The sequence below is a fragment of the Vicugna pacos genome, chromosome 15 (genome assembly GCF_048564905.1).
Source record: "Vicugna pacos chromosome 15, VicPac4, whole genome shotgun sequence".
In the NCBI taxonomy this organism is placed as follows: Eukaryota; Metazoa; Chordata; class Mammalia; order Artiodactyla; family Camelidae; genus Vicugna; species Vicugna pacos.
In genome coordinates this window covers 42805134-42828368 of record NC_133001.1, presented here as the reverse complement: position 1 = coordinate 42828368, position 23235 = coordinate 42805134, and the positions used below count along the sequence as shown (strand labels likewise).

Genomic DNA, 23235 nt, shown 5'->3' with positions numbered 1-23235 from the left:
AGGCCTCCCCAGTGAACCCAGGGTCACTGATTTCTTTGAGATCTCATAAACGTCATGTCAGTCCCTAAGTCTTGGCTCCTAATCACAGGACTAAATGAAATGCAACCTACTGCAATTATATGTCAAAGCCAACATATTTCAGTTGACACACTTAAAATACAACAGATTTTTCAACTTAAGGGTTCAGGCAAAGGAATGGGTGACAACTGGGCAGTGACAAGATGGCTAGGATGACTTTTCAGGTTGCCAGAGACCCTTGAAGGGAGAGACAAAGGGGACAAGCAGAGAAAGCAAACCCACAGCAGCAGCCAGGGCAACCTGGAGGGGAAGGGGGTTGGCTCGTTGCCAGAGCCAGGGCCAGGGCCGAGAACTGATGCGGAGACCAGAGACGAAGCTGCAGCCTTCCACTGCCAGCGACTTTCAATCAGGATCTTCCAGGACCATTACCTTCAAGTCTCCCTCCATGCTGATCCCCACACCTCTAAGGGACAGCCACAAAATTCCATTTCTGTTGGTTCCAGTGTTTACTTTCACCACCCTGTCTTTTCACCAACATTTCTCCCAGTCATCAGGATCATATTCTAGGCCATAGGACCTCTGAGGCAGATCACTCAGAGTCACATTGAAGATTTGGTGGCATCTATTCTCATGGCTGCCAACTATTGTCCTGCAAATGGTTCCCAGAATCAAAAACCACATTGCTAACCATCTCCTGGACGTTTATTTCCATCAAGATATGTTACTCTCATCTTAAACTCAAGATGCCCAAACTAAAGTCATCTTTCTTTCCTTCAAACCTGCTCCTCTTCTCAACTTATCCATCCTGGCTCAAATTCTGGAATCTTCTTCTCTGGTGTCTCCCTTCTTCTGGTCCCTCACTACCCAGGCAGTCACCAAGCAGTCACAGCCTTCTCTTCCAAGTCTACATCACTTCCCAGTGTAAGATTTAGAAGGAACCTGAGATGACAGACAGCAGACCCCGACTGGAGTCAGGAGATTTGCTCAAAGTAATAACACTACTTAGAGCAGAAGCTGGAACCAGCATCCTTGTGCCCTAACACCCTGCCCATTGCTCTTGCTGAGAATACCTTCTTTCTGCATTTGTATCAACCCCCTACTCAAAAACTTGTATCCAGTTATCTGAGCCTCTCCCTAATCTTTCTGCAATTGACTTCTCTGACTTTCTGTCCCACTTCTTCCTGACCCAAAGAAGAGCTAACATTTATGGAGCATTTACCACATGCCAAGCACTATTTTAAGTGCTTTACATGGAATAACTTAATCCTCACAAACCTAAGAAGGGGGGTACTATTATTATTCCCATGCTAAGATGAGGAAACTGAGACAGACCACTTCCCCAACCTGAAGTCTCTCCCCTCCCCTGGTCTCTGTTCTTTACTCTTCCCCCAACATTGATCAGGTTCTTTTTCTTCCGACAGCCCTGCTCTGACTTCCCGCAGCAGCCAACTGTCTCCCCTCCTCTTACCCAGAGCACGTCATCCGTCTGTCTGGCCCCCTGGCATTCTGTCTGTCCTGCCTTGTGTTTGTTCTCTGTTGGGCGCGTGTGTTCCAGTCCCCAGCAGGCCCGGCTGCTCCTTACTGTATCTTACACATGCCTTTGCCGCCTGGGCGCCTCCCTCCGCAGGGCCCGCGCAGTGCCCTTGCCTCCTTTCTGTCTAGTACTTCTGCTCCCCTCTCCCAGGCGGCCCTCCACACAGGGAGACCTGTACAGAACACAACTCTGGGGGCCAGACGGTGAGGGGGGCCGGCTAACACATTCAGACATCTCACCGGGAACCTACGGGCCACGCTGATGGTTGAGTTCACTTCCTTGCCTGCCTCAGAGGCTATCAGACTTGGTTCCACACTAGAGAGTGACTTAAATCGATCTAAGTAGTTAGGACCCAGCTTTCCTCCCTCCTTCCCCTCCCACGTGGCTGACCTTCACCAAGACAAGCCTGAGACCCATATTCACTTGGCCTTTTGAGAATGAGGGTCTTTCTCCTCTTTCCCATGTCCTCTCAGCGCTTGGCAGAAGGCTGCTCTCCATTTCCAGATTCCTTTTTTCTCCTTCTGGCTTCTCTGAATTTCCTGCCTGCCTCAGTGGAGTCCTTCTCCTTTCCCTCCCTGGCCCAGTAGCCCTCTGTCCTCTCCTCTTTTTTCCTCCCACGCCACTGGCTTAGGTACTATTTAGATTCTAACCAGAGCCCTGCTCTTGACTTGCTGTGTTACCTTGGACAAGTTACTTTCCCACTCTGGGCCTCAGTGTTCACATCTATAAAAGGAGGCAGCTAGACTAGATGATGAGTGACATCCTGCTGAGTCTTGCAAGTTGACTCTCCCTTTTCCAGCTCTCCCCTCCAGCTCTCCCCTCTGGGCTTGTCCCTCAGGTCTTCTCTCCCAGGGGAGGACTGCCCTGGCCCCAGGAGAGCTGTGGCTCCAGCTCCTGTTCCCTGCCTAAGTGACCAGCCCTAAGCCTCCTCCCCAGCTCTGGCCCCGGCTCCACTCCATGTGGCCCGTCTAAGAGGCTGGCCCCAGGCCCGGCGGCAACTCCACATTTCTCTGTTTTTCCTTTTTTTTTCTCTCTTTCCCGGAGTTAACAAGAAGCAGATGTGGCGCACGATGGTTGGAGAGGTGGGGGGAGGAAGGGGGAGGCTGGACCGCCAGCCAGACAGGGGGGAAGGGAGGGGAGTGAGGGAGAGAGAGAGGCGGGAGGCCAGGGCCCGCCCCACAGCCACTCTTGCGCCTCTGAGCAGCCACAGGGGCCAAGCCCTGTCACCCCCAGGATCTAGTCATTGGGGAAAACAGATAGGGAGACCAGAGGAGGGCCAGCTGGGGCGAGGGGGTGGAGGCCCAGGAAGCAGCATCTGAGAGGACCAGGCGCTGGAGGCTGGGGGGGCACAGAGAACAAACTCCCCTCACAAGTAGAGAAGAGGAGAGCGGAAGGAATCAAGGGAGGGACAGACAGGAGTCCGAGGAGGGAAGAGGAGGGGGAGAGGGGTCAGGCCAGGCGGCCAAGGAGGAGGTGTGTGGCTAGGGGCTGCTGGCAGGAAGCTGGGGACAGGACCCGACCGGCACTACCCCTCAGAGCAGCGGCACCCCCGCTCCGGGCAGAGGCGCCAGTAGTCAGGCCAGGATGTGCCTCTGAGGGCCACCACGGAGCACCCCCACCATGGCCCCCAGCACCCTCTGGAGCTGCTACCTCTGCTGCCTGCTGACCACAGCTGTGGGGGCAGCCAGCTACCCTCCTCGCGGTTACAGCCTCTACACTGGGAGTGGCGGGGCCCTCAGCCCTGGGGGAGCCCAGGCCCAGAGTGCCCCTCGGCCTGCCAGCCGCCACAGGTAAGTCTGGGTCCCAGCCCAAGGCTGGAAGTAGGTGGGAGGGTGGGGGGTAAGGTGGGTATCCTGGCCCCTCCCTTGGTACCCTCCCTAGGCTGTCCCCCCTAATGCAGGGAAGGGGGAAGAGGAAGCCCAGCCATCAGGTGGCTTCTTGTAGGCCAACCTCCCTGCAGGGCACTTCCAGGGCCCCCTGAATGGATAGGTACCCCCAGTCTAACCTCATAACCTCAGGGGCATCAGCTTCCACGTTAGGTGCCCAAGGTGGCCAGGGAAACTACTTCGAGGGGCGAGGGGCTGGCTTTCCTGCCAGCTGCCAGCTGCACACCAGCCTGGGATTCTCAGCCGACCTCTGATCCCTTTGGAGGGCTCCCTCAGCCCTGCCCGTAATCCACGATTCTGATACCACTCCTGCCCTGCTCCTTTCGGCTCTCCAGCCGGACACGGACCAGAGGTCAGCATGAATGGGGCCCAGAGTGCAGAACTGTGAGCCCCAAGGCGGGCAGGGCTTGTCAATGGCTTATTCTCTCCTTAACCCTGAACTGGACCCCTGCCTGCCCTGTCCTCTCCCCTGAGGGGTGGGTAGAAGCCAGCATCCAGGGGAACACCAGAGGGACTGGCCAGCCGGCTCACACCAGCCATGCCAAGCTGGGGATTGAGACAGAAAGGGACAGGAATGAATGCATGGATTCAGAGGCCCCCCAGGCGCCCCCAGCCATGAGGATCAACATCTTGTAGTTGTGGTTTTCCATTCTGTGCCTCCTTCCCCCATCTTGAAAAGTCTTTATCGACTCCTGCTGCACAGGAAGGCGTGGGGGGAGCTGCCCCTGCCAAATCCCTGGTTCCCACTGGTCCCCAAGGCCCTTCATCTTTTTACCCTCCCTTAGCTCCTCTGGTAGCCCCAGGGCCTTCCTCCGGGGAGTGTGTCTCTGGCCCTTGGGCCCAGGTGGGGTTGTGCCCGCAGGAACTGGTGTGCCTTTGTGGTGACCCGGACAGTGAGCTGTGTCCTTGAGGATGGAGTGGAGACCTTCGTCAAGCCCGACTACCAGCCCTGTGGCTGGGGCCAGCCCCAGTGTTCCCGCAGCATCATGTGAGCCCCACTGCTGGGGGATGGGTACTTGGTGAGGGCTGGGCTAGGGCAGCCAACCCAGGGAATTTGTACAAAGCAGGTAGCAAGGGGCAGGACCAGGGGCTTCCATCAGAACCACTCTGAGGAGTTGCTGAGGCAACAGTTTGGCTGGTGGGATACTGAGGACTAACTTACCTCCACCACCCTGCCAGCACCCCAGGGCCTTCTCTGGGTTGGGTCATGCTCAAGGAGAGGAGTTCAAAGTTCCAGCACAGGACAAGGGGAGGAAGAACAGAGATTTGGCCCTTGGCCAAAAAGCTGACAGCTGTCAACTGAGCAAGGCCACATGCTGGTCAGTAAGGCGGACCCAGCCTGAGGGACGGCCTAGCCCACCAGGAGCCGTCCATTTCTGAGGACAGGGGTCAGGATCACTGACAGTACAGGGAGGAGTAAAGAGGCCTCCCTCTGCCTCTCCCAGGTACCGCAGCTTCCTCCGCCCTCGCTACCGCGTGGCCTACAAGACAGTGACGGACATGGAGTGGAGGTGCTGCCAGGGGTACGGGGGCGATGACTGCGCCGAGGGCCCTGCCCCTGCGCTGGGTCCCGCACCTACCACACCGCGCCCCCGGCCCCAGCCGGCCCGCCCCAACCTCTCTGGCTCCAGTGCGGGCAGCCACCTGAGTGGACTGGGTGGGGAGGGTGAGTATGGGAGCCGCTTGGGGAGAGGATTGGGTGATAGCACTGGGGAGAAAGTGTGGGGCCGGGCTGCTGAGGGAGCAGAAGAAAGGGACAGAAGGGAGTTAATGAGATCCCTGAAATTCCCACATGCAACAGAGAGAGAGAGGGAGAGAAAATGTGTGTGTGTGTGTGTGTGTGTGTGTGTGTGTGTGTGTGTGTCTGTGTCTGTGTGTCTGTCTGTGTCTGTCTGTGTGTGTCTGTGTGTCTGTGTGAGTGACAGAGACAGAGAGATCTAGTGAAACCCAGAGGAAAGGCAGGCAGAGAGACTGTGCTCACACACGCCCACATGTGGCCAAGATCCTTCCTAGTTGGGAACAGCTGTGCGAGGAAGGGGGCATTCCTTCGAGAAGCTTGGCCCAAGGGGATAGACAGCTGAGACTACAAGTCCTAGCATGCACTGCAACTGACTACAGATCCCAGGCCCCTCGGTGGCCTCTGGAGACTGCAGAACCCAGAATGCTGCAGTCCCGGTTGCCAGGCACCGCGGATGTGCTGTGTTTGCCTGCCAGGGAGATAGCCGTGCTGTAATTATGGAAACAGGAACTTCTGGCTGACTCTCCCATCATCCAGCCAGAACCCCCACAGCTTGCCTCAGAGCTGCTTTTGTCCCTGTGGTGGTATGGAGAGGTGCCACCCAGCAATAGCCACTGTTGTGGGGTGCACAGTGCCTCCCCCACACTCCCATTTCACTCACCCTGAGGGAGCGATATAGTGTCATTCCCATTTTTTCAGATAGGGAAACAGTTTTCATAAAGTTAAGAGGCATTCTGGACGGTGGAAAGGACCTGGGCTCGGTGGTCAGATCTGGGTTTGAAACTTAGCTCAGCCACTTATTAAACTTGTAATCCGTGGCCCAGTTAACTAATCTTTCTGGTCCTGTTTCCCAGTCTATGAAGTGGGAAGAGCTAATGGTATCTACTCAATGGAGGAAAGTGCCATGGTACACATTTGGCTTACAGGCATTCAGTGAATGGAGTTTCTTCGATTTTTTTCTTGCCCAAGTCACCCAGCTAAGAAGTGGCCATATGAGCTGGGACCTCTGCCATCTTGTTGGGGCTGGGGAGAGCAGGACCTAGGAGGTAGGCACTGAGCTCTGAGATCTAGTCCCTCTGCCTAATGCGTCCCCTCTCTGCCAGGTCCTGGGGAATCAGAGAAGGTGCAGCAGCTGGAGGAGCAGGTACAGAGCCTGACAAAGGAGCTGCAGGGCCTTCGGGGTGTCCTGCAGGGACTGAGTGGGCGCCTGGCAGAAGATGTCCAGAGGGCTGTGGAGACGGCTTTTAATGGGAGGCAGCAGCCAGCAGATGCAGCTGCCCGTCCTGGCGTGCATGAAACCCTCAACGAGATCCAGCAGCAGCTGCAGCTCCTGGACAACCGCGTCTCCACTCACGACCAGGAGCTGGGCCATCTCAACAACCATCACAGTGGTGGTGGTAGCAGTGGCGGCAGGGCCGTGGACCCAACCCCGGCTCCTCCTGGCCATAGTGAGGAGTTGATGCGGGAGTTGGAGCAGCGGCTGCAGGAGTCCTGCTCTGTGTGCCTGGCAGGGCTGGATGGCTTCCGCCGGCAGCAGCAGGAGGACAGGGAGCGGCTGCGAGCACTGGAGAAGCTACTGGCCTCCGTGGAGGAGCGGCAGCGGCAGCTCGCTGGGCAGGCCCTGGGCCGCTGGCCCCCTCAGGAGTGCTGCCCTCCAGAGCTGGGCCGGCGACTGGCTGAGCTGGAGCGGAGGCTGGATGTAGTGGCTGGCTCAGTGACAGTGCTGAGCGGGCGGCGAGGCGCCAACCTGGGAGGAGCAGCTGGGCAGGGAGGCCACCCCCCAGGCTACACCAGCTTAGTGTCCCGCCTCTCTCGCCTAGAGGACAGATTCAATTCCACCCTAGGCCCCTCGGAAGAGCAGGAGGAGGGCTGGCCCGGGCGTCCTGGAGGGCTGGGCCACTGGCTGCCTGCTGCCCGGGGCCGACTAGAGAAGCTGGAAGGGTTGCTGGCCAATGTGAGCGGGGAGCTGGGTGGGCGGCTGGATCTGCTGGAAGAGCAGGTGGCAGGAGCTGTGCAGGCATGTGGGCAGCTCTGCTCTGGAGCCCCAGGGGAGCAGGACTCCCAGGTCAGTGAGATCCTCAGTGCCTTGGAGCGCAGGGTGCTGGACAGTGAGGGGCAGCTGCAGCTGGTAGGCTCAGGCCTGCACAAGGTGGAAGCAGCTGGGGAGGCCCAGCAGGCCGCGCTGGAGGGACTGCAAGGGGTCGTGGGCCATCTCCAGGGTCGTGTCGATGCACTGGATGAGACAGCTGCAGAGTTCACACTGCAGCTGAATCTCACAGCTGCACGGCTGGGCCAACTGGGGGGTCTGCTGCAGGCCCGTGGGGATGAGGGCTGTGGGGCCTGTGGTGGTGTCCAGGAGGAACTGGGCCGCCTTCGGGATGGTGTGGAGCGCTGCTCCTGCCCACTGTTACCCCCACGGGGCCCGGGGGCCGGCCCGGGTGTGGGGGGACCAAGCCGTGGGCCTCTGGATGGCTTCAGTGTCTTTGGGGGCAGCTCAGGCTCAGCCCTCCAGGCCCTGCAAGGAGAGCTCTCTGAGGTTATTCTCACCTTCAGCTCCCTCAATGACTCACTGCATGAGCTCCAGACCACCGTGGAGGGCCAGGGTGCTGATCTGGCTGACCTGGGAGCCACCAAGGACCGCATCATCTCTGAGATTAACAGGCTGCAGCAGGAGGCCACAGAGCATGCTACAGAGAGTGAGGAGCGCTTCCGAGGCCTGGAAGAAGGACAGGCACAGGCTGGCCAGTGCCCTAGCCTAGAGGGGCGATTGGGCCGCCTTGAGGGAGTCTGTGAGCGGTTAGACACAGTGGCCGGGGGACTGCAAGGCCTGCGTGAAGGCCTTTCCAGACACGTGGCTGGGCTCTGGGCCAGGCTACGGGAAACCAACAGCACCAGCCAGACCCAGGCAGCCCTGCTGGAGAAGCTGCTGGAGGGGCAGGCTGGCCTGGGCAAGCGGCTTGGTGCCCTTAACAGCTCCCTACTGCTCCTGGAAGACCGACTTCACCAGCTCAGTCTGAAGGACCTCACTGGTGAGAGGGGAAGAGGGGGTGCGGAGTGAGGGGCCCCTTTCAAGTCCTTTCTTTCTCCTCCCTTGACCCTAAGACAGCCCCGCCCTAACCTCATCTGCTTTCTCCTGGCCCTGTCCTGCATGAACTGCAGACCCACCACTGTCCCAGGGCTTGGTTTGTCCACAAGAGATGATCCAAGGTCCCAGCTCCCTGCCCTCCCCTGATGGCTCAGACAGGCCTTTGGGTGGAGGCGGGGTGCTGCACTGCCAGCTAGATACCCAGCATGGGCAGTGAAGGGCCTTGTCACCTGTCCATGGAGCCACCATTTTCCTTGTCCTTTGGAAATTCCTCTTATGGCTCTTCTTCAACCTAGCTTTGTCACTGCAGGGCCTGCAGGTGAGGCTGGGCCCCCAGGGCCTCCTGGGATGCAGGGACCCCCAGGCCCTGCTGGACCTCCAGGACCTCCAGGCAAGGATGGACAAGAGGGGCCAATTGGGCCACCAGGTATGTGTGCTGAGATCCTTGCTGTGGCCAGGGTTATCACCCACCTAGGCCGACCTGGGCTTGACAATCCACTCTGCCCTTGACAGAGAAGGAGGGAAGGAGGCGAGGAACTGGGGCTCCTACATGGCTGATAATGACAAGGAAAATGACTAGGAGCTAGGATAGTCATTGTGTTGGCCAACTGGCTACGGTGGCCTCACTGCTGTGTTGAAGGCTGAGCCTACAAAGGCTGTGTAGGTGTGAAAGGCTGGGGGCTAGGGCTCATAGCCCAACAGTTGAACAGAACGGACCTTCTCTATTCCTCCTTTTCTTGATACCCCCATTCCTGCTTTGGAGTCTGCATAGCACCTAGCACAGTGCAAAAGACTCAACAGATGTTTGCTGAGTGACTTAGCAAAAGTTCCCCTACTTCTCACTGCTCCCTTTCCTCTTCCCACAGGTCCCCAAGGTGAACAGGGTAAGTTCCTCTCATTCAATGCTGGAGGGAGGGGAACTGAACTAGGGTTTGGAGGATACCTCAGGCAGCTATGGGGTTAGAGAGGGAAAGAGGGATGGACAGCTCTGCACCAAGCATCCACTCTGACACCCTCTTCACCCCCACCCAGGAGTGGAGGGGGCACCAGCACCCTCTGTGCCCCGGGTGGCCTTTTCAGCTGCCCTGAGTTTGCCCCGGTCTGAACCAGGCACAGTGCCCTTCGACAGAGTCCTACTCAACGATGGGGGCTACTACGATCCAGAGACTGGTAAGCCCGGGCACTGGGGCGAGTCAGGGAGGCTGTGCAGTGATATGTCCCCATTCCTGACTTTTCAGACAAGGTGAATCTTCATTCTTTGGTTTGGGGAGACCCGTGTTCTTGCCTTCATTTATTCATTCTCACCACAGTTTGGGCTGAATGGTGGGGTTGGGAGGGGAGGCGCTCTGGGTCCAGAGCTCTCTTCTGGGGGCCTGCTCTTGCCCAGGCAGTTTGAAGTGCTGGGGATGCGGAAATGAACAAAACCGAATGCCCTGCCTTCGTGGAGCTTACATTACAAGAGAGGAGAAAAGACCCAGCAGGTCCCTCTCTGGTCCAGGAGTTCTGGATGACCTCCCAGAGGCCTTCCCACTCCCTGCCACCTGTTCCCTCCTGACCGCCACTCTTGCCCCCAGGCGTGTTCACGGCGCCACTGGCTGGACGCTACTTGCTGAGCGCAGTGCTGACTGGGCACCGGCACGAGAAAGTGGAGGCGGTGCTGTCTCGCTCCAACCTGGGCGTGGCTCGTATAGACTCTGGCGGGTACGAGCCTGAGGGCCTGGAGAATAAGCCGGTGGCCGAAAGCCAGCCCAGCCCAGGCGCCCTGGGCGTCTTCAGCCTCATCCTGCCGCTGCAGGCTGCGGACACCGTCTGCATCGACCTGGTCATGGGGCAGCTGGCGCACTCGGAGGAGCCGCTCACCATCTTCAGCGGAGCCCTGCTCTACGGGGACCTGGAGCTAGAACAGGCGTAGACCAGGGGCTGGGCCCGACCGGCCCAAAGTGTCTACGCCGGCCAAAGAGCCAGCTGGGGCGGCGGCTCCCCGGGGTCTTGCCAGGGACGGGGCGCCGACCCTGAGCGAGCCGCTGTCTCCGTACCCGCCGCGGCACAGGCGTCCAGAGTAACCTCCTCCTCACGGTCGGAGCGTACGGGTCGAGGACTCTGGGGGTCGCCTCATTGGGGCTTTTGGTCTGATCACCGTCCCCTGCAAGACCTAGACTGCGGAGGAGCCGATCCTTGCACCCTTTCCTCCCCCAGCTGGCTTTTTGGCCGATTCCCTGGGCTCCGGGGCTCTCCCGAGGGGGCTCCGGTCCCCATTGCCATACTAAACTATTCAGGAATAAAGACACTTGGTTTTTCTAAAAAACAAAACAAAACGAAAAAAGCTGTCTGCTCCAGTATGTGTTCAGGGGTAGACAGGAATTCACAGGGTATTGGGTGAGGGAGCCCTCGGTTCTGGACCCTGCTCGCGCCCTCCTCTCTGCCTTGGGTGGCTCTGCCCGCAGTCACTTGACGCGCGGGCGGGAAGTGCGCCGAGAATGGCCCTCCTCCAGGTCGCCCTTTCCGCCGACGTCCGCCAGAGGGCGTTGGGAGTTGAGACCACAGCGCCGGCGGGCGATGTCTCCGGTCACGTGACCACTGCCGCTCACCTTGCGGGCCCCGGCTGCTTAGCGGCGGACGCTAGGCCTCGGGCTGCGATTGGCCGGACTTCAGGGGCGGGGCGGGGCAGCGGCGGCGGCGCGAGCAGCTGCGCGGGATGCAGGGGGGCCAGGCCGCAGCTGCGAGGCCCGACTCAACTCTGCCTGTCTAGGGTCTGGAGTGGGAGCCGCCGGTGCAAGAGAGGGCAGGGTAAGAGGTGCCTTTCTACCGCACTTTCTGTTGGCATTCATGAGGTTGCCTAGCTGTCCCTTGGACAGCTTTGCATTAGCTCCGAATCCGTGTGACAAGTGAGGAAATTGAGGCCGAGAAGTGGGATGCGTGGCCATATCCTGTGCCACACAACCTGCTAAGGGGAGGCCGGAAATCAAAACCTCGGGGTCTGCGCCCCCAGGCCCGCCGGGGTAGGTGAGCGTGGAGAGCAAGAGCCCGGCTCCGTCCCCGGTACCCCACTGCACCCCTCGCCGCTGCGGGAAGCTCCCTGGAGGAGGAGCTCGGGACGCGGAGGAGGAGCCAGGGCAGCCCCTGGGAGCGGGGACACGATCCTCCGGGATAAGAGGCAGAGAGCGAAAGGAACCCCGTCAGCCGGGCGTGCAGAAAGCTCCGGGAGCAGCCTCATGGAAGAGAAGCAGATCCTGTGCGTGGGGCTAGTGGTGTTGGACGTCATCAATGTGGTGGACAAGTACCCGGAGGAGGACACAGACACCAGGTAGGGGCGTCCGGGCCCCTCGGAAACCCCAGGGGCCGCTACAGCCCCGCTTTGTGCCCGGCGGCCAAGACTACAGGGCTGCTGAGCCAGGGGCCCCGCAGCGAGGCTGTGAGAGCCTGCCTCTGGAGCCGGGAGCCGGGAGCCGGTGCCCCGTGCCCTTCTGCCAGGACCTGGAGAAAGAATTGAGGCCTTTAGTAATAAGACCCAGGCTTTGGATAGCACTGTGTTCGCCAATTCCCAGTTCAACCGTGAGACCGTGTCAGACATCATTATCCCCATTTTACTAAGTAGAGTAAGCAAGTAGAGACTCTGGGGGTCGCAGTGGCTTATCCAAGGGCACGTAGCTAGAAAGGTGCAGGATCAGTTTCTTCCTTTTTAACAAGACCTATGCACTTGCTTCCCACCAGCATTTACTTCTAATTTATTTACCCATATATATCCCATCTGTTTCTTAAAAAATTTTTTTTGATGTAGCTTACAATAAGAACATATGTGAAGTTAGACTATTCAAGAACATTTTAAACCATCGTGATTGAGTTTCAGTTAGCTCAAGGCTTGCTGGCGCTGTGGGCAAATTTGGAGATGCTGAGTTATTGGTAGAGCTGGTTCATGAGCCACAACAGACTTCTCTCTGGGGCAGAATTCCAGAAGGAGTTTACCAGGAGTCTTTTTTACAATAGTCAGTGAACAGCATAGTGGGAAACATCCTTTTCAGTTGTCTGGTAGAAGTTGAAGAGTCATTTGTTGGTTCTCATATTTACTCTTGGTAAGACCCACTCCATTACACTATAATCCCAAGACACTTATTTTTTTTCCCAGGACACTTCTGTGCCCCAGAATCCATAGCCTTCTCTCAGTGCAGTCTAGTGCTTAGAATCCTGAGAAGAATTGCTTCTTGGCTATCAATTTTCTCAGCCAAGAATTGGATAAAAAGCTAGTTTGGGATTGAGCTCCGGCAAGACACAACAGCATCGGTGGCTATGAGGCTAATTGAGGGGGCGTCCTTCAGGCGTGGGTCCTCACAGCGCTATCACCACGTTATCCCGTACTTTCTTCACAGTAGCCTATGGGAAGCATGTAGGGGTCAGTTACATCCTCTATTTATAGATGAGGAAGCTAAAGATTTGGAGAAATTAAATAATTTTTAAAGGCGTGTAGTTAATGAGAGGCAGAGCAGTAGTTACAGCTCAGGTGTCCTAACCCTGAGGCTGGTGCTCCAGCCCTCTACCGTCTTTTGTGTCCTCTGCTTCCTTTGCTGCTGCCCATCTCATGGAGTTGATTCTTTGCTTCCAGCTGCTTTGTTTGCTGAAGATTAGAGCTCCTTGCCAGGGGTGCAGAGACAGAGGGGGAGGGGCACAAGACTGCTGCTGTGTGGACCTAGCCCACCCACCAAGGTCAAGCCAGCCCTAGGACTTGGTGCACAGCAAGAAGTTTGGTTTACTCTCAGGAGAACAGCGCGAATTCTAAGGCCACTGGTTCTCCAAGAACTGTGGAGGGCCTGGAGAGGACCCAGAGTGCCTGTTCCACTAGAGCCATGGCCCATTCCCTTTATGTCAGGAGGCTAAGGAGATCGTGCTAGTCCCACGCTGATGGGGGCTAGTTCTGAAGGTGGGCACTAAGCAAGGCATCTCTCTAACGAGATCCTTCCCAAGTCCTCCATGCACCCTGCCCTTCAGGGGGTACCTCCCCCTGTCCCGGACGTGGCTCTGCTTCTCTGCAGAGCGGATTGGTTGTCCACAGGGCTTCTCTCCTGTGCTCCCATCCCACCCAGCCCAGCTCCTGGACTCTGTTGTGCCTCTCAGATGAGCAAACCTGAGTGGAGACCCGGCCCTGCGCAGGCATCTCAGCCTCACCTGTCCTGGGCTCACTCCATAGGCAGCTGCAGACTCTCAGGAGCTGCCACCTGGAACTCGACTCTGAGGAATGGCCCTGCCTCCCAGAGTCCAAGCTAAGAAGACACTTCCAATAGGCATCTTCATGCTCAGCAGAGCATTTCTGTACAGGAAGTTGGGCATCCGTGTGACTGAAGGGTTTTCAGGGTAAAATTGTATCTCCTTTCTCTGAAACCTCATCCAAGCTGAGGCCCAACTGCTCTCCATTCAGAAATGCAGAGTACTTGCAGGGGTTCTGAGGTCAGGAAGCCCAGGTTCTGGTATCAGCTTTGTCATTAATGGTTGATGTGATCTTGAGCAAGTCCAGTCCCTCCAGGCTTCTTCTCTTTTCTCTGCATGAAAATTTCTCTAAAGCTCATAGCTTGAGAAATGTTTGACCCTTCACTGATTAGGATCCTTCCTTCTCATGAGATCAGGGTCCTCTTTTCCCAAGGCTGAAAAGAACTTCAGGATTAAAGTTTGTATATAAATATGCCTTACCCTAAAAATTCTGCTTCATTTGTTTCTCTTAGTGGTTCTTTGATATTTGTTCCTCTTGCTGTAAGCTGCCACAGGTATTGTTGTTGTTGTTGTTGTTATTATTATTATTATTATTATTATTATTATTATTATAACAGAAGAATAGAAATAACAGCCTGCGCTGTTTGCCTCACAGTATTTTTGGAGCACAAATGAGAAATCATTGAAGTACTTTGACTATGTATGCGTAAGTTATAATTTTTGTTGTTGATAATGACAATGAAGCCCTTCAGGTATATCTTGAGCTAATTTCCTTTTTTTAGATTTTCAGTCAGGATGGAGAAAAACAAACGAAAAAAGAAGGTAATCATGTGATGTGATGGATATGTTAACCAACCATATTGTAGTACCCATTTCATGATATATACGTATATCAAATCATCATGTTATGTATCTTAAGTTTACAGAATGCTGTATGTCAATTGTATTTCAATAAAGCTGAAAAAAAGGTGGAGGGGGTCAAACAAAGATAGAGAAAACTGGTCTCCACCCAATAATCCTAACTTTTGATATGGTAAAAGTTAGCACCTCCTCCCTCTTCTTAAATGATCATGATGTCCAGGCTTGCTTCCTGTCTTACTCATTTTAACCCGAGTTATTACTAAAGTGGGCCCTGATATGACAGGAGCAGCAGTAGATTTGCCAGCTTTGGGAAGAGGCACTTGGAGTTATCCAGCTCCCACGGAAGAGGCTTGCTGGGGAAGAGCTGGGTCACTGTAACTGAGGAGGGGGGAACCCAGAGTCAGTGGAGCCCTCAGGTTGTGATGGGCCTGAGTGAGCACTTTCCTGATGTCATAAGAATAGGTGAAAGACAGAAATTCATCACTGTGAATTTGAATTTAGCCTGGGCTGGGGAACAGACTTGGTCCTCAGCCGAGCCCCTTCTCTTCACTGAGCCTTAGCTGCCCGCCTGGAAAACGAGAAGGCTAGGTCTGGACGCTTTCTGAGGGGATCTCCTGGCTTTTACATTCTGTGGGCTCTACCCAGGGCTCGGCTGGCTTATCCCGGCACCAGCCTTCTGGAGCTGCAGGGGCCTCCTTGTGTTTTGCAGGTGCTTGTCCCAGAGGTGGCAGCGTGGAGGCAACGCATCCAACTCCTGCACTGTCCTCTCCCTGCTTGGAGCCCCCTGTGCCTTCATGGGCTCTCTGGCCCCAGGCCACGTTGCCAAGTGAGTGGAGGGCGCAGGGGAGGCCAGCCTGCAGCGTTGGGGGAGGAGAAGGAAGCCTTGGCCCTGGGTGGGCAGCCTCTGAGAAGTGGTCTGCGGCCACCAGAAATGGGTGGAGGGGGAGGAGTGGAGTACCAGCATCCCAGACACTCCCTGGTGTGGCTTATCTGCTGCTCAGTTGTTAACACTGCTCCTGTTAAAGGTTTCACTTCAAGCCTGTTTCCTTGGCCACTCCCTGGAGCCCGCTTCAGCTTCCCACCTTCTTCCTTGCTTCCAACAGACTCTCTGCGGTGGATGTGACTTTGCCCTTCTCAAGTCCCTTATCCTGGCTGTGCTGGTTGCAGAGGGCAGTTAGGGACATGCTGTACCTGCCCTCCCTCAGGGATGTCCTGCATCCATGGTCCCAGAGTCCAGGCCCGCAGTCTCTTTCCCAGCTCAGGGGGCAGGGCCTGTGCTTTTGTCCCTGTTGTTCACTGAAGCAGTGAGAGCTCCCTGCCCAAGGGCACCCCGATGCCCTGTGCTAAAACTCGGCCCGGACCCACTCCTCCCAGCTCGTTGGCTGGGAGCCCGCAGCCCGTAGTGGCCCACACACTTTCTCCATGTTGGCTGCCGCAGAGACCCGAGAGCCCTTTGACCCCGGGCACTGCTGACTCAGCAAGCGCTTATCAGGAGGTGAGGCCCACACTCTGCCCATTGTGGGCACAGGGGCAGGCTGCCAGGCTGCTGGCCTGTAAAGCACAGCCCTTTGAACTCTAGTTGGAGAGGGGCTGCTGCCAGAGCCCAGCCCCAAACCGCAGCCAAATTCCCTTCCTGAAGAACTGGCATGAAGCAAATAAGGGGGTGAGAGCCTGCGCCATGAGGTGGGACAGAGGGACCCGGAGCCAACAGCGGCTCACCTATCAACCCTCTTCAGCAGCTGCCTCCCTCAGCGCTAGAGCAAGACTGTGGCTCTTGCTTTGGGGGGTGGACCCACCTTCATGTAGCAATCACGCCATAGGTAGGCCATTCGTGATTCTCCTCTCGTGTTCAGCAAACCATGTGCCCAGTGCTGTGGGTGCAAAAAGTATTTGGCAAACCAAACCATATTTTCCATGCTGTGGGAAAGCTACTATTTAAAGGATCCTTGAGATGTAAGACAAGGAACAATGCCCCAGCATGGTACCTTTACACAAATCTGTATTGTCCAGCCTTGATGTTGCTAAAGGTGGGGTCCTGCCATAGTGAGAAAGGCCAGGATGGTGGCTGGACTACTGGGCATAGTTACCAGCTCCTGGTTACAGGACACTGTGTTTCCAGAGAGCCGGGAGGGGTGGGGTACTTTCCTTGTTCCGCTGGTGCCGTCCTCCTGAGGGGCTGCCCTCTCCCCATTCACTCTGATTGGAGGGGATTCTGAGCAAGAGTCCTGGACCCTGTCAGTCCATACTGAGGGGCCTCAGGCACTGGGAGGGCTCATCACGCTGTGAAAGGAGAGGGTGGTGAGCAGGCCTCCGAGGGAGTACCACTTCCTGGCTGGGCATCATGGAGGCAGGTGCAGAATGAGAGGAATCACGTTAGGACTGGAAAGGACTTCAGAGAGAGGAGTACCATGGGGATGAGATGCAGAGGGCAACTAGGGGACAAAGTATCACCTCAGTAATTATTAATTCTGCCTGAACCTTGCATCGTACAGGCCACAGTGCCCTCACCTGCTTGGTTCAAATAGGGTATGTGTTCTAGGTTCTAAGTCTAACCCCTCTAGCTTTATGAACTTAAGTAGATTCTTTCCAGCTTGAGTCAGACTGAAGGACAGGGTCAAGGTTGGCTTCAATCAGGACCTTAAAGAATGTCCCTTAGTGTTTTCTCACTGAGTTCCAGTGCACCCCTGCCTCTCCTGCCCCCACACAGCCTGTGACGGTGAATCCCCTCCTAGCCCCTCTGCTTGCACCCCAGGGTCCCTAGTGGCCCTGCCACCTACCCTTCAGACCCCAAACCCTCCGCCGAACTGTGCCTCCCCCACGTTACTCCGCTCCGGCAGTTTTGTCCTGGACGACCTCCGCCGCTATGCCGTGGACCTACGCTACACGGTCTTTCAGACCACGGGCTCCGTCCCCATCTCCACAGTCATCGTCAACGAGGCCAGTGGTAGCCGCACCATCCTGCATGCCTACAGGTTTGTGCACCTGTCTGTGTGCGCCTTGCCAGCTGCCATCGCCATCACTGAGCTCCCAGAGCAGGACCCTTCTCTCCGAGGCCCAGCACTGCTCCTCGCCCCACGGGAGGTCCAGGCCACCTGTAGCCTCTAACGTGTGTCTCCTTGCCCTTCCCTTGGCTCGGGCTCCACCCCAAGCTTCCTGGTGGCTGACTTCAGGCAGCGGGGCGTGGACGTGTCTCAGGTGGCCTGGCAGAGCAGGGGGGAGACCCCGTGCTCTTGCTGCATCATCAACACCTCCAGTGGCTCCCGTACCATTGTGCTCTATGACACGTAAGGCCCCCTGGTCTCCCCTGCCACAGCCCACCAATCAGTTTCCTTACTCGCCACTGAGGGCATCCTATTGCCCACCTCTGTGGCCTCTCTCTTTGTACCAGAAATTGTCCCTGTGCCAAACTGTTCAGTGATTTCTGAATTGCTTCCAATTAGGGGAGGAGTGAGGTGGGAAGGGATGGGCTTTGCTCTGCCTGGTAACTTGCCCTTGGTCAACACCAAGGATGCGCAGGCAGGCCTGTGCAAAATATAATTTATGATGTGATTCCGCCATAATTAGCCAATCAGCAGCTTGGGTATGGGTATGGGGAAATTGTTCTGAGGACAGAGGGGTGGGAGATGTGATTCAAACCACCTTGAACCCTGAAGGGGGCCCACTGGAATTTCCAGGGTCAACCCCGGAGTTGCCAGCCTACAGCATGGTACCAGGGACTGGGTTTGGACGTTTGAAAAAGATAAGCCCCTCCAAAGTCCCAGCATAATGAAGTCAGACCAGATGCCACACGCTTAGCCAGGGAAATAGGAACATTGGGTCAGCAGCTCAGGGCCATCTGATGTATTGCTAACCTTGGGGGAGGGAGACCCTTCTCATCTCTCCCAGGTTCCCTCCTGAACAAGGTTTAGTTTACTAGTGTGGATTTAGTGTGTGCCAGGTGCTCTGTTGGGGCTGAGATGGCCCAAGCCCGTCTGCCCTGGGGTTCAGACTGTTCCTGCTGCCCAGCATGACCTCTGGACCTGGGGGAGGGGCAGTCATCCTAGGACAAGCTTTATAACCAGTAGCCTTGGGCTCTGTGTTTCCCAGTGAATGAGTAGATAGCCATACATGCTAGAGGTGATCTTCCCACTGGACAACCCTAGTCATCTGCCCAGCAAGTAACAATCTGTAGCAACTTTGATGGACACAACATAGGTATTCTTGGGAAGGGAGGGAGCTCTGAGGAGAAATGTTTATGGCCCACTGGCCTCGGTCCAAGCATATCCACACACATTATCTCCAGCTGCAGCAGGCCTGTGAGGCGGGGGGTTTCAGCCCCATTTACCAATTGGGGAGCACCTCAGAAAGGCCTCGGTCACCCAGCTAGTTAAATCGAGGGAGGATTCAGCCGCAGAACATGGAGGGGAGGACACTGCTGTGTGTAGGTCTCTGGCCAAGGAAGGTCAAGGCGGACCCTTCCCAGGTCTCCACACCTAAGCTGGCCAAAAATAAACTTGCCCTCAATCACCAACCGTGATCTCAGGGTAATAGCACGGAGCTAACCAACTCAGAACAGTGGTGCTGTCATCGCTGGGGCGCCAGAAGTGAGTAGGACCAGACCTGAGCTCTGGGCAGAACAGCCATGGCCTTTGTAGTTTCCCGGGCACGGCATACTGGGAGCTGCTGGCAAGGGGAGATTCTGGGAACTGTAGTCCCTGGTGCTTTTAGAGCATTTTGGGAGATGTGGTCTCCACCGCACGTGGAACTGGCCCCTTGCTTGACACATGCTATGGCTGAGTTTGCCCTTAGATAATATCACAGCCTCAAACACAGGAAGGGGCACCCTATCACCGCTTCCAGTCCCCTGTCTGGGTGGAGCTGACTCTGGTGAGGAGGAGTGGTCCTGAGTTTTGCCTGGATCAGAGTCTGTCCTGGAGCTGAGCCTCAAAAGCCTGTGCTGTGGGTAGATCCAGCTTCCTGCCATGCTGCAGGCTGCGCCAGGTAGAGATCCTGGCCCTGGCTGGCCTCACCATGCCCCTTCTCTGTCCTTTCTGTCCTGTGACTCAGGAACCTGCCAGATGTGTCTGCCAAAGACTTTGAGCAAGTTGATCTGACCCGGTTCAAGTGGATCCACATTGAGGCAAGCCCTGCCCTACCTGTGTTTTGAGGGTCTCAACCCGCCAGCTCCTCTACATGTTGTGCCTCCGTCTCGGTTTCTTCTAAAAAGTTTTTTTTTAATTTATTATTATTTTAACATTTACTGAATCCTACTCCATTTTTTTTGAAGGGGGAGGTAATTAGGTTTGTTTATTTAGTTATTATTATTTTTAATGGAAGTACTGGGGATTGAACCTAGGACCTCGTTCATGCTAAGCATGTGCTCTGCCATTTGAGCTATACCCTCCCCCCTTCTCAGTTTCTTTGAAGCATGGAGTACCTTAGAGATAAATGAACCCAACCCCCTCGTCCCCTCTCCATCCTTTTATGTTTTCAGGTAGGAAACTAAGGCCCAGAAAGATTGGGTGACTTACTCAAGGTCACACGGCAGGATGTGGGCACCAGAAGCAGGATGCTGGCTCCAGGCAAAGTCCTGTGCCTTCTGTGTTACAGGCTGCCCCACTTCCTCCTAACCAGACCTCTGGCAGGGGCCTGCCTGTGGGAGGCGTGGCCCATTACTTCTAGGGAGGCAGGAATGAAGGTCTTACTTAGCTCCCAAAAAGGGAACTAGAATCTTCATTCCAAGAGAAAGTTTCAGAGTCTGGGTGGGAGGAGACCCCAAGAAGCCCTCAGTTCTAATCCTAGCCCTGTCATTTGAATTACTGTAGGTCTTTAGGAAAGTCTCTCTTTTATTCTTTAGTCTTCTCATCTGTGAAATGGGAGGGTTGGTCAATAAGGTCTCAGTCCATCACAGTGCTAGAATTTTGAGACTTAGGATGGGATTTCAGCCTAGCCTCCCTGGCCCCTCTCCCCCTTACCCATACTTCTAGCAGGGACAGAAGAATGAGCCAGATGGGCTGGGTAGTGCCTAGGTGGTCCTGAGCTGCCCGCCCTGCCCTGCTCTGCCCCAGGGCCGGAACGCATCGGAGCAAGTGAAGATGCTGCAGCGGATAGAACAGCACAATGCAGGGCAGCCTCCAGAACAGAAGATCCGGGTGTCCGTGGAGGTGGAGAAGCCGCGAGAGGAACTGTACCAGCTGTTTGGCTACGGAGACGTGGTGAGCATTCCCCGCAGCCTCCCCTTGCCACATCCAGCTTAATTTGGTTCCTAAAGAGAGTCCGAGCATTCCCTTGTCCTGCCTACCACACTTGGGATGGCACCTTGTGGCTTGGTGATGTTGGCAGGTAGGGGCAAAGCAAAGAGGCAGACCTCACAGAGGCCAAGGAGTAGACTTTCTCCGCCCTAGTGGTGGCATAGGTATGAGGGCAGCCGGAGGGCTTGGACAGGACCAAGCCAGCCAGCCACAGGGCCAGCCCGCGTGGACGCACCTCCTCCCTGGGCTTCCTGCCTTTTCCTCTGTCAAATGTCGGAATAGGACTGTTCTCCCAGGTGTCCTCCAACTCTGGGGTGGGAGCCACCCAGGGTGAGGGCAGATGGGAAGGCGCCTTGCACATGGTAAATTTGGAATGTAAATGGGATCTGGGTGATAATTCTAGCATCACAGCAGAAGCTGGTGGGGCCTCCATCTCTGCTGCACTTAACAGATGTGGATGCCTGAGCCCCGCCCTCTTTTTTTATTTGGTTGGTAGGAGTGGAACCTGGGCTGAAGTATTTTTTAACAAAACTTTCTGGTGATTATAATATGTAGCTGGTGTGGAAGAAGCTCTAGAACCCCTACCCCTTTGTTTTAAAGATGAAGAAATCAGGCCTAGAGGGCATAACCGTATGAGAAAAGCAAAACAATAAAAACGGCCCTGAGAGCCATGGTTTAACTTGCTATTGGTAGATTTCATCACAAGATGGCGCTGAAGACTCACTTTGGGTTTTCAATTGTGAGGAAATTCATTGATCTTAGAATAAATAGGGCTTTTTTGTTACAATTTACATGGCTGTTCTCTAGCATATCTTGAGCAAATATGACACTGTGTTCCTGAGGGACAGCGAGATGCTGTTGGGGGACTTAAGTGGCTACTTTGGAGGAGTCGCGTTACATTATCAATGCCAGGCTGCTTGGTGAGTGACAGCTGGGGCTAGAGCCGCGGTGACTGTCAGCCTCTCTTCCACTGCTCACAGGTGTTTGTCAGCAAAGATGTGGCCAAGCACTTGGGGTTCCGGTCAGCAGTGGAGGCCCTGAGGGGCCTGTACGGTCGAGTGAGGACAGGGTGAGTTGGGGGAGCCAGGCAAAAGCCCTGGGTGTGGGGAGTGAGTGCGCCTGACCTCCGGGTCTGCCCCAGAGGTGGAGGAGGTGGGGGGGGGCAGGGCTGGGCTGACACCCAGCTGAGTGGAGGGTCTCTCAGGGCTTCGCTCATCTGTGCCTGGGCTGAGGAGGGCGCGGATGCCCTGGGCCCTGACGGCCGGCTGCTGCACTCTGACGCTTTCCCGCCGCCCCGGGTTGTGGACACTCTGGGGGCAGGAGACACCTTCAACGCCTCGGTCATCTTCAGCCTGTCCCAGGGTGAGTACTCCAACAGGAAGCACGGGGCTGCTGCCTGCTCCTGCCGGAACACCAGGCTGATCCGGCTGCCTGTCCCTCCCTCCAGGGAACAGCATGCAGGAGGCGCTGACGTTTGGCTGCCAGGTGGCCGGCAAGAAGTGCGGTCTGCAGGGCTTCGATGGCATCGTGTGAGTGCCCTGTAGTTGGGGCACGGGCTCACACCCCTGACCTGCCGCAAGTCTGGCAGCACTGGCTGCCGTTGGTTTCTTCTCTCTAGCTAGCCTTGCATCAGGCTGCCCTGCTCCCTGGGCATCTGCCAGCTGTGAGAGGGCCCCCCTGTGACCTGGTGTCGCATGTGGCAGAGCCGCAGAGCAAATAAATCCTTTTCCCAGAGCCATCTCCCTTCTGGCAGTCTGTTCATCCTTGATGTCCATGCTGCTCTGGCTGGGGATTCTGGAGGCTTTCATCATGTAGGCCTTCACCCTCTTTTTCTCTGTTCCCCAAATTCACCTCCTGCCCAGGCCCCAAGGAGGCACCCGCCCAGACCAGAGCAGCAGGAAGTGCCCCAGGCTTGCCACCAGCTGTGCCCTTACTGGGGCCCAGCCCTCCCTGGTGAAGAGCAGCCACTGGGCCTGGTAGAGGCCAGACTTCCTGGTGGGGGAGGAGACAACCCCTTGCTCCCCAGGGAAACTTCTGAAAAAACACAAGCCCTGAGAAATGCTCCTCTGGGCTGTCATGAGACTCAAATCCCATGGCTGCAGGAGTGTCCACATGGCTGAGCCAAACTGACAGGCTGGGTAGGGAGCCTAGTCTGTGGTTTGGTGGAGCCTTTGCAGTTTAAAAATATCTCCCTAGTCATTGCCGCCGAGTCTGACCGCCTCACCCTTGGAGCCACCTCATAGTTAAGGTGGTACCTCAGCCACAGATGTGACCCAGGATACAGAGTATAGCTGTCCCTGGGTCTGAGGGCATATTAGAATGGTGGATTTCCACATGGGAGTTGGGACAGGGGGAGTGAGGTCATAGAGTATGATAAAGGGTGAGACAGACCTGAATTCAAATGTGCCACTTCATTAGCTGTGTCACCTTGGGTACGTTACTGAACTCACCTCCAATTTCCTCATCTATCAAATGGGACTAATTTTGCTTAGTGATAGAATTATCATAAGGATAAAATCAGACGGTAGATAAAATGCCTGCCATGCTGCCCAGTGTGTACTAGGCTCTCAACAAATGGTAGTTATTGTTAATATTTTCAGAGGTTGGGGGCAGATACAGGATGATAAGGAAGATCTGCTCTGAACAGGCCGCTGGTGGTCCGACACCAGGTGAGAGGGGACCAGGAG

At 55.9% G+C, this 23235-nt stretch overlaps 2 protein-coding genes across 5 annotated transcripts; both read left to right on the top strand.

Moving 5' to 3' along the window:
- The first annotated feature begins 2692 nt into the window (after positions 1–2692).
- On the top strand, positions 2693–10584 carry EMILIN1 (elastin microfibril interfacer 1). 2 transcript variants are annotated; one of them, XM_031684877.2, is made up of 8 exons: positions 2693–3342; positions 4283–4426; positions 4884–5104; positions 6280–8205; positions 8572–8688; positions 9128–9145; positions 9294–9431; positions 9836–10578. In XM_031684877.2, the coding sequence occupies exons 1-8, from the start codon at positions 3173–3175 to the stop codon at positions 10171–10173; spliced, it is 3072 nt and encodes a 1023-aa protein (XP_031540737.2). In that variant the 5' UTR covers positions 2693–3172; the 3' UTR covers positions 10174–10578. The 2 variants fall into 2 exon arrangements, with proteins under 2 accessions (XP_031540737.2, XP_006197254.2); XM_006197192.4 differs by having other exon boundaries at positions 2694–3342; positions 4301–4426; positions 9836–10584.
- A 297-nt stretch (positions 10585–10881) lies between these two features.
- On the top strand, positions 10882–22282 carry KHK (ketohexokinase). 3 transcript variants are annotated; one of them, XM_072938053.1, is made up of 10 exons: positions 10882–11048; positions 11251–11565; positions 15028–15144; positions 17156–17290; positions 17468–17602; positions 19365–19437; positions 20366–20512; positions 21529–21617; positions 21753–21910; positions 21996–22282. In XM_072938053.1, exons 2-10 carry the CDS (start codon positions 11474–11476, stop codon positions 22079–22081), a joined length of 1032 nt encoding a protein of 343 aa, XP_072794154.1. In that variant the 5' UTR covers positions 10882–11048; positions 11251–11473; the 3' UTR covers positions 22082–22282. The 3 variants fall into 3 exon arrangements, with proteins under 3 accessions (XP_072794154.1, XP_006197257.3, XP_072794153.1); XM_006197195.4 differs by lacking the exon at positions 17468–17602 and having other exon boundaries at positions 10889–11048; XM_072938052.1 differs by lacking the exons at positions 10882–11048; positions 17468–17602 and having other exon boundaries at positions 11215–11565.
- Positions 22283–23235: the final 953 nt, after the last annotated feature.